At 39.3% G+C, this 8,992-nt stretch overlaps 2 protein-coding genes across 4 annotated transcripts; one reads left to right on the top strand and one right to left on the bottom strand.

Annotated features, from left to right (window-relative positions):
- Positions 1–687: 687 nt before the first annotated feature.
- On the bottom strand, positions 688–3,051 carry cmc2 (C-x(9)-C motif containing 2). 3 transcript variants are annotated; one of them, XM_047580656.1, is made up of 5 exons: positions 2,767–3,051; positions 2,543–2,614; positions 1,301–1,371; positions 1,140–1,211; positions 688–1,020 (listed from the first exon to the last, which is right to left on the bottom strand). In XM_047580656.1, the coding sequence occupies exons 2-5, from the start codon at positions 2,577–2,579 to the stop codon at positions 937–939; spliced, it is 264 nt and encodes an 87-aa protein (XP_047436612.1). In that variant the 5' UTR covers positions 2,580–2,614; positions 2,767–3,051; the 3' UTR covers positions 688–936. The 3 variants fall into 3 exon arrangements, with proteins under 3 accessions (XP_047436612.1, XP_047436614.1, XP_047436613.1); XM_047580658.1 differs by lacking the exon at positions 2,543–2,614 and having other exon boundaries at positions 1,301–1,406; XM_047580657.1 differs by lacking the exon at positions 2,543–2,614 and having other exon boundaries at positions 1,301–1,409; positions 2,767–3,050.
- Positions 3,052–4,325: 1,274 nt separating this feature from the next.
- cenpn (centromere protein N) lies at positions 4,326–8,606 on the top strand. Its single transcript, XM_047580158.1, has 10 exons — positions 4,326–4,647; positions 4,997–5,042; positions 5,146–5,205; positions 6,008–6,081; positions 6,681–6,854; positions 6,958–7,059; positions 7,220–7,277; positions 7,428–7,537; positions 7,672–7,795; positions 8,253–8,606. The coding sequence occupies exons 1-10, from the start codon at positions 4,477–4,479 to the stop codon at positions 8,372–8,374; spliced, it is 1,041 nt and encodes a 346-aa protein (XP_047436114.1). The 5' UTR covers positions 4,326–4,476; the 3' UTR covers positions 8,375–8,606.
- Positions 8,607–8,992: the final 386 nt, after the last annotated feature.

The raw sequence follows: 8,992 nt of genomic DNA, 5'->3' as shown, positions 1-8,992 counted from the left end.
GACTGCCTTAAGTTTAAATATCTGTCAGAGAAAGATCTGAACACCATGACAGAGTGAGCTGCTTCAAATAAAGACACAGTACGTTCACAACATTTTTCTTCTTTGTTTTATATTCATCAAAAACACTAACCAGGCTAAACCTAGTCTGTGATCTCTCTTCATTTCCCGCTGCTAACTTAACCTTTCACAAATCTCCGTGAGCCCAATTGCGCAAACATGAAGTAAAATCACTCAAATGGAAAAAGACATGCGCGTTCACCTTTAAAACCGATCATTTCACACCGTTTTAACACCACGTCAAGGCAAGAATGGATTATTAAATTATGTTTTTTTTATTTATTCATTTGAAAAGAACTCATCTTGAATCAATATGATTCCCCATTCAAAGAAACTTAAAAATATCTCTACACTCCGAGGTGTGAACACACTCGACCCTCCCTGTTTTCATTTAGAGTTTCCCTGTGCCAGGGTATTCCTGAGGGGTCCTGCCAACAGAGACTTCTGGCTGAAAGGTTTCTGCCAACATTATCGCTCTGATGGCGCAGCAGCGTACTGCTAATAGAAGAGGGGGGAAAATAACTGGCGATACCCGAAAGCAATGTTTAATCCCAAGTACTAAATGCTGTTATTTTTAAGTCGACCTAATTGTGGCAAATTTTTGTCTGTGCAAATGATAAAACATCCAAAACGTGTTCAAAGTTTTAATGTCCCAGTAAATCTCAGGGCTCTCGTTGCAGACGTATGATCCACAACACTCAAGTATCCATGTGTATTAGAAATTCACTCAACTATCCAGATAATGTACACCACTACACAATACCTCTGATCCTCCTCCTCGACTCACACACAGCAGGACCAGTCTGTTACAGTGTCACGCTTAATTCAGTGTCCCAATATCTGAGTAATCGCAGTGCCAGTTTTAGAGTATAGTGTCCTTCAGAAAGGCTCCTTGGGCCCTTCTTTCAGCCTCTTTTTCATCTCTTGTGCGTGTTGTTTGCTGCGCTCCCGCTTTTCCAGCCTCTGTTGAAAACAAACAAACAGAAGAAAAAAAGGCACAGATCAGAACAAAACTCAATCGTCACGACCGCAAAAAAAAAAAAGGGTACCAAAAAAATCCACGTATAAATAAAAGCACAGACCTCCTTCTTCATGCACTGACGCATAGCACGGTCCAAATCATTGCACTTGCCAAAGAACTTCAGGACATTGTGCTGTTGGTGACATGAGAGAGAAATTACGTCGTTTTGTTTTCTGCGCACGTGATACGCTAAGAAACATGAGGACGTAGAGGGTGACGCACCTCCGCGTGGCACTGCTTCAGTTGAGTTATTAGCTCGTTGCACTCGTCCGTGTGCAGGTGAGGTGACAGGTCAGGGTGCATTCTGAGTTAAGGGCTTACTGAACCTCTGCTGAAAGAACAGGAGGAGTACACACATTGATAAAATGTCTATGAATAGTAAGTCTGGGTAATGTCAAGGCTGTTTGACAAACCGGATTACTTAGAAATCCAGAACCATCAAAAATACAAATGCTCATCGTTCTATGTTCCCACTAAGCTCACGCTGTAGTGAGGTGATGTATTGCTGGGATTTATCTGATCCACTAATTGAACAGGCAGCTGCACTGAGGAAGATGGGGCCTCAAGTGGTGGTGAAAATGGTACAAGGAACTTGGCAGAGGCAATAATTATTCAAACATGCTATTGGCAAAGGCTGTAATTTAGATGATATGTAATGCAGTGTGTCTGACTCAGTGTTATTCATTATATTATTAGCGATATTTTTAGGTCCTAATATCCATGCATGACAAGCTAAGGCAGTTCGCATTTGTTTACATTTAACAAACTAGCCACCACAAAAAGACATTTCTTAACAAAAGTAAGTGAAATTTGTGCTGATTGCCGTCTCCTGTTTAGTCCCAGGTCTTCCGTGTCATTTTTGCACTTTGCAAATTCACGCTGTGGGCCAGATTAGACCCTCTGGTGGGCCGCTTTCGGCCCACGGGCCGTATGTTTGACACTTGTGTATTGCACAGTGAATACTTAACAGAACATTAGCTAAAAATACACTGCAAATTGAAAATCAACGAGCCACTGGTTCGGTCTTACTCTCAGTGTGCGCCAGCTGATCAATTATATATGAATAGATATGGAGTGATGGAAATATTGCCACATATACAGCTGTGTCTTGAGATGACTTCTCGCCACTGACTTCAGCACTTAGGCTGTACAAAGATGAGACGTGGTTTACCACCATGTCCTTCCTGCCAGGAAATTAATGAGACCAACTGTCTCTCAGACAACTATCAGAGGTTTAACATAATCAATAGTTTCAAAAAGCAGAACATACTACACCCAAGACTAACAACTAGAGATGATGGACCGATGATAACGTAAAAGAAATTAGAAGATTTTCACATTTGACATCATAATGGTTGATTATTGGTTAGTACAACTAATAATGAACCCCTCCGCCTATTGCTTCTGCGCTACCTTGTAAACAACTGAGTGTTGTTAGTGAAGGACATGTCTTCTAAAGGATACTAATGCCTCCCCATCCCTCTCCTTCCTGAGCTGTCATTGTGATGGTTGGAGCTTTTTCCAATGGACACTTACCTGTAAACACAGAGGGACACATGATAAATGCATCACTGTGGCATCGTAAACTAGATTCACTGCGAATGCTCTGGAGTCAACTTTTTTGTTTTCCAACTGGTTTATCGTAACTGTTAAATACCACCATGCACTGACGCCTGAACGTAACTTACCAGCTAATGCTCCACTGTCATCTGCCAAGTTTATCAGCACACCTCGGTCACGTTAGCTACTTGCTACGAGGCTTCAGCTAATGTTGCTAAATCTATCCACCTGCTGAACGGCTACCGAGACTTTGTCGTTTACTTTGTGGAATAACGTCACAGGCTGTTTTAGTTCAGTTTGGACTGAAACCTCGTGTTTGCACCGCTAACACCAGAGTAACCTAGAGGAGACACAGGGACCTGGAGGACATAATGCTACTCGTTACAGAGCTTTCATAACTGCTGATGACGTAATTTGAGTGACCACGTCGAGAGCAAATCACAGTCCGAGTTTTACCCCGACGCACCAATAGCGTGCCTTCTTTCTATAAGAGGCGGGGCTTGGGATGACGGAAGTTTGGAGATGATATAAGATGCTTCCACTCAAAGTATTTCCGTTTTTGTTTACGTGTGCGCGTCAGGCTTCACGTGTACCCGGTCCCCACCTGACACTGTAGATTTTTCTTTTACAGTCTATGATCTATACCCAGTTGTTTCGCTTTGTGTTACATCCTCATGCTTGTATTGCATTCTCTTTGGTAGCCATACACATAACATACAGAGTTTTGTGTGAGTTGCACAAGGAAATATTTATGCAAACAGGCTCTTGTCCTTGTCAGAAACACAATAACATTTGCCAGCTTTCATACTAAATGGAGTTTCGACGATATTATTGTCAAAAATATGGCTTTTACTTTGAACCAAATATAATAGTTGTAATTCATTTTCAATATCACCTGTAGCCATCCACAATCCCAGAGATAATGTTAATTAACTCTGACACAATAAGAACTTTATTCTGCATATATCTATTGCTACAGATAAATAAATACGTGACACTGGACAGAGAATTGTGCTTTACTGGCATATTTTAAATTAAATTCACACACCGCTATTTGAAATACTTAGATGTTCCTCAAATTGACATAAAATAGACTTTGTATAGAATGCCTTTCCAAAATGTTTTACTTGTTTTTAAAATTTTCAATTTTAAGAGCAGATGTATATATCCTGTTTCCATTTTTGTATTTTATCTCTGTGAACATGTAAAATCCCTTGACTCTAAATGTTAAACTTTGAATTAAAGGCGTCAATTTCTGATTTCAAATTCTTGAAATTGCGGAAGGTTTTTAAACACATTAATACACATGCTGCAAGGTATGAATCTGAAATTAAATCACAAAGGCTACAATAAAAAAAAAAGTTTAACAACACAGTTTTGTCTTTTCTCTCCGACTGACCATCAGTCCACCATTCATCAATAAAGTATATACTATAATAGTGGAAACGAGTACGCCGATGATCCAAAAACGTAGTATAAACGATGCTATATATTATTTACTTTTGCAAATTTGCGTAGCAAGATGATACTCCTGAACCTTTCAATTAGTAATTTAGATGCTTGTACTCTTAAGGACAGTACAGTGTAGAGGGGGCGGGGTCAGTTAACAGTGGTGAGTATTACCACTCCCACACAGCAGAGGGCGCAAAACTGAGCGCGTACGATTTAAAGGGAGTATCTGATTGGTTGATTCGTGTGTTCTCTTAGAGGCGGTTTGTTTGGAGCTTCTCGACTCGACTGGATGGTCACACAATCAGGACAACGAAGCCACTAGTCGTTCAGCATATCGTAAGATCTGTCTTCCAGTGCAACTCCCTAATTACCACCGTCACGGGAAAATGGAGGACTCTACTAGACGCGTATTACAGCGACTCATAACCAAGATACCGTCTCAGATGCTAGAAACGACGCTGGAGAAGTGGGGCCGTTTGACCGAGGCGCAGCTGCAGTCTTTGGATTTTACACAGTCAAAATGGGCGTTAACACAAAAACTGCTAGCCATTTGCGAGGTATGTGTTATTGTCACCTGAAATATAAATTCTGCTATTATTACAGTCTATGTATTTACGTATTTAATTTTAAACCCATCTCATTTTCAAAGCAGCGACACCTCAAAGCAAAGGAGAGTCGGGTGTAAACATTAATAATAGTCCTGTTCCATTTAGGTTAGTCAAGGCCCTGTTATCATCCATATGCTGACGGGAATGGTTGTGACACACTAAATAGAACGGGACCATAATTAATCTAGTCACTTACACCTGTGCTTATCTTACTTTGACGTGTCTAAATGGGTCTTTTTAGAAGTGGCTGCCTTTACGTGGACTTTCTGCATTTTACCATCATTTTATTTCCTTGTAGGAGGAAGAAATGGAGATTAAGCACATCACAGAACTCGAAATGATACGTAAGTCAGTCTAAAATAAGTTCATTTGGCCAAAAAGGTAATGATCACATATTGACATGAGTGTAATAAGGCTGCTTGCGTCGCTTTGTTTTCAATGTGTCAGATGTCATGGACAATCCAAACATGGGGATGTGGAACGCTTACCAGCTTCTGGACCCTGAAGGTGGGTTAAAAGCTCAACAATAAAGTGTCACTGATTGCTGAAAGACTGCAAACAAACAAACAAAGAGTGTAGCTGCAGATGAGATCAGGTGTTCTCTTCCTGTGTTGAGCTTTAATTGGTCAAATGTCCTTTGGGTCATGAGTGTTCAGTGATGATTCAGTTTTGTTGATCCAAGTGTCTAAAGTTTCTGACCTTGTGTATATTTTCCTAGATCAAAACCTGTCCAGTGTATGATTATAAGCCTGACAGTTGAACAGCTCTTAGGAATATATAGATTTTATTTTATAGTAGTAAACCATTTTGTTGTGCAAATGAATTAACATAAAGAAATTTAAAGTATGTTAACAAAATATTCTTTAAAAATAGTAGTGCGCACAATAGCTGAACTTCAGTCACAGTTCTGCTCAGTCCACCATTGTGAAACCATAAAAGAGAAATCTCTTGTCAGTTTTGAAGTATTTCCAGACAGCAGACATGTTTAGTCACTTTCTATAATGTTTGTTTGTAGTTTGAGACGGTCATAAACAAAATACAAAGAAATGTGCTTGGATTCATGCTCAGTCTAATCATTTATCCCTAGTCAATTTGTTTAAAGTTAAACAAGGTATTTTGTTTCTTATTTTACAAATCTAGCGCAATACATGCAGAGTATGTGTTTTGCTAGAGTTGCCAACACCATCATAATAATTTTTTTGCGGCTACTATATAGTTTCCAACTGATTCAGAGTTTAATTAACAAATGCCTTTTCGTCAGTTGCCATCGGTTGAGATTTAACCTGTGTCCCTTGATGTGATTTTCTAGACGAGGCTCACTCTGTGGGGCTGTTGCAGTTCAACCAACAATTTAAATTTCACATCCGCCAGCTCAGAAATAACGTAAGCGATATTCCTCCTTAATTTTCCTACAAATTTGTGCAGTGTGCAAACACCTATCAGCCACAACATCAAAACCACCAACCTGCGACGTGAATAACTTTGATCATCTCATTCATTGTAATGTTCTTCTGGGAAACCTGGGCCCTGGTGTTTATGCTGGTGTTAACTTTGATACGTACCACCACCTGAACATTGAGGCACACCATGAAAAGAAAATGTCATGCATCAGACCAGACCTTCTTCTTCCAATACTAAGTTGTCCATGTATGTCGTGTGCACCCTTTACCACTGTGGACTGTCAATATCTCACAAGAACTGCAGTTTTGGAGATGCTCTGACCCAGTTGTCCAGCTGTCACAAATGTCAAAGTTGCTCAAGTCTTTCTACTTGTCCTTGTTTCCTTCTTCACATTTGAGGACAGAATATTCACTTGCTGCCTAATATATCCCTCCCACTGACAGGTGCCATGATAAGAGATGATCAGTGTTATTCAGATGACCAGTTCTTGACACTGTTATGGCTGTAGTTGAATCATTAATATATTTCATGGACCTGTTTCACATTCTCATTGAAACTCTACTATTTATGTCAAATTTCAGGTGTCGGTCAAAATAAAGAAGCACACGGACGAAGCTGTATGGATGCAAATCGCATGGGGAGACATCTTGTCTCAGCCCAACCACCTCAAACCAACATATGTTGTTCACTATCTCCAGAGTCCTTATGTCTTTGTGACAAGTCTGACGTCTAAGCTAAAACCACTGTTCTCCCAGGTGAGGCATGACTTCTATATTTAGTCCTACACATAGTTTGTGTAGATGTCCCTGTTTTTGTCCAGCTCTCCATTCTCTTCTAAAAGAGTCGTGTTCTTTGCAGGCTTTTCTTCTGTCCACCAAATATCAAGCTATCAAGGATGCTAACCTCAAGGGAAGAAATCTCACTGCCATCAAAGACTTGCTGATGAGGCAGTATCAACAAGTACGCCTGTTGTAAATATGGAGCCACAATGCTTATTTTTGTGGATATAAGCAGTGTTTTAGTTTCAATGGATGACTTTTGTATTGACGTTTAGGAGGAAGTTTGTTGTAACCTTTCTATTTGTCTACTGTTTTTGATGTTTTGACCTTTTTATTCCTAGATGTTTCCCACCGATTATCCCAGCCTTCTTACAGAAAAGAAGGATCAAACTGTCTCAAGTATGTTTTTAATATCATTTGATCTTTTTTTTAGGTATTTGATATTTTATGCACGGTGTCACACATACTTTAACATTGTTTTGGTCTAAGTGTACTTCTGGTAGAATTCTGTGTTGAGATTTCATGTATTTGGCTTTATTTCTCCGGCAGACTTGGACATAGAAAAAGAACAAGCCAAGGCTGCGGCAAAGAGACATCAGCTGGCATGTGAGGCCTTTGGTAATGGGATGTTACCTCAACTACAGTCTGCAGTTTATAAGGTACACACAGGCACATGAATTAATAAAGTAATTAAATAATCACTTAGCATAAAAACCGTGCCACTATATCGAGATGCTAAGGTGAACCATGTGTCCTGTAATGATATGAATTGTATTTTGTGATGTGTCCTCAGCTGGAAACAAGATTCAAAGACCACACCAATAAGATCATGACTGAGCGAGAAGAGCCATTCAGATGTGTTGTTAAATTTGCAAGCACCAACCTCTTGGAGTCACTCAGACACTGCGCATCCTCAGGTACACAGCCTTGAAAGGAAAATGTGATATTGTACATTAGTTTAGCAGTAAACACTTTAAATGTTTCATATTACTGGCAACTCCATAAATGCCCAGAAGAGGGCGTACATGCACACAGTCTGAAAGAACTAATACACTGAGAGCATCAAACATCTCACCACGCTCCTGATGCACAGTGTATATGTGCTGGGTATTATTTTCTGATTAATTATTATCTTTTGGATTCCTGAATTTTCTTTTGAATCATCAGTTTGAGGACTTACTGTGCTGGTTAGTGAAGACACAGGGAGATGATTATATTCCCAGTTAGCAGCCATGCTATAAATAAATATCTATGTATTTTGGGAGACGTGGGGTTGCATTTGATGAAGACTAACATTTTTTGAACAAGAATGTTTTCTGTGTGTTTTTTTCCCTTTTACAGCGTGTCTCATTTATGGATTTTTATATTTTATAGGAATTGCTGCCACTCCAGTCACACCACTGCTCTCATCTGTTCCGTTAAAAGGAAGGAATTATTTTGTCATCACAGACAATGGCCCCGGTCCTTCCTCACAAATGCCCCAGTCACAGAGCTAGTGGCAGACCCTGGACTTAAAGGATTTACAGTGTGGCCTGATCTTCAACTCTTAGTGCATCTATAGTTTGCTTTTATGATTGAGATTCTTGTTCATACATCTGCAATTCAGAATCCATCATTTTATTTTATGCGTAGGCCTCCAGTATGTAAGCAGTTGTTAACTAGTATTGTCACTTTATTATCATTAACTGTTTTGTCAAATTGAATATAAAAGCAAGATATTAATTCTAATGTTTTACAGTGTGCTGTCTTGATATAAGTATGTCATTTACCATACACATTAGTTATCTACATTGTTTTCATCTATGTAGACTGCAGCCATTTGAGTTTGACAAAAATTCACTCAGTTAGCTCAAGTGATTTTAAAAACTATCCTTAAAATTTGCCTATGGAACAACTGTAACTATAACAAATTGCGGTTTGGACAATTTATTGTGCACAATGGATGTAATGCTCCTAAATGTTGTGCATTTCTTGATGGTAACTTTTAACTCGACATTTACGCAGCCCTGACTGTGCTCTGTTTTCCTGCAAAACTGAGATTATTGCATATTTCTCAGGCTGAATTGTTGAGTATTTGATAATGTGATTAGTCAAACATTGAGGTTTTGTTCCTT

The sequence above is a fragment of the Mugil cephalus genome, chromosome 3 (assembly GCF_022458985.1).
Source record: "Mugil cephalus isolate CIBA_MC_2020 chromosome 3, CIBA_Mcephalus_1.1, whole genome shotgun sequence".
Lineage (NCBI taxonomy): Eukaryota > Metazoa > Chordata > Actinopteri > Mugiliformes > Mugilidae > Mugil > Mugil cephalus.
Note: the sequence above shows the minus strand (reverse complement) of the source record. Positions and strands in the feature narration are given on the sequence as shown.

Bases quoted from the DNA above. Each gene is read 5' to 3' on its own strand.
- cenpn (XM_047580158.1), top strand. From the start codon at position 4,477: ATGGAGGACTCTACTAGACGCGTATTACAGCGACTCATAACCAAGATA. The intron at 4,648-4,996 runs GTATGTGTTATT...ATTTCCTTGTAG, and splicing joins AACTGCTAGCCATTTGCGAG to GAGGAAGAAATGGAGATTAA. The intron at 7,278-7,427 runs GTATGTTTTTAA...TTTCTCCGGCAG, and splicing joins GAAGGATCAAACTGTCTCAA to ACTTGGACATAGAAAAAGAA.
- cmc2 (XM_047580656.1), bottom strand. From the start codon at position 2,579: ATGACAGCTCAGGAAGGAGAGGGATGGGGAGGCATTA. The intron at 1,372-2,542 runs GTATCCTTTAGA...GAATGCACCCTG, and splicing joins AGAGGGATGGGGAGGCATTA to ACCTGTCACCTCACCTGCAC. The intron at 1,021-1,139 runs GTCTGTGCTTTT...TGTTTTCAACAG, and splicing joins GTCAGTGCATGAAGAAGGAG to AGGCTGGAAAAGCGGGAGCG.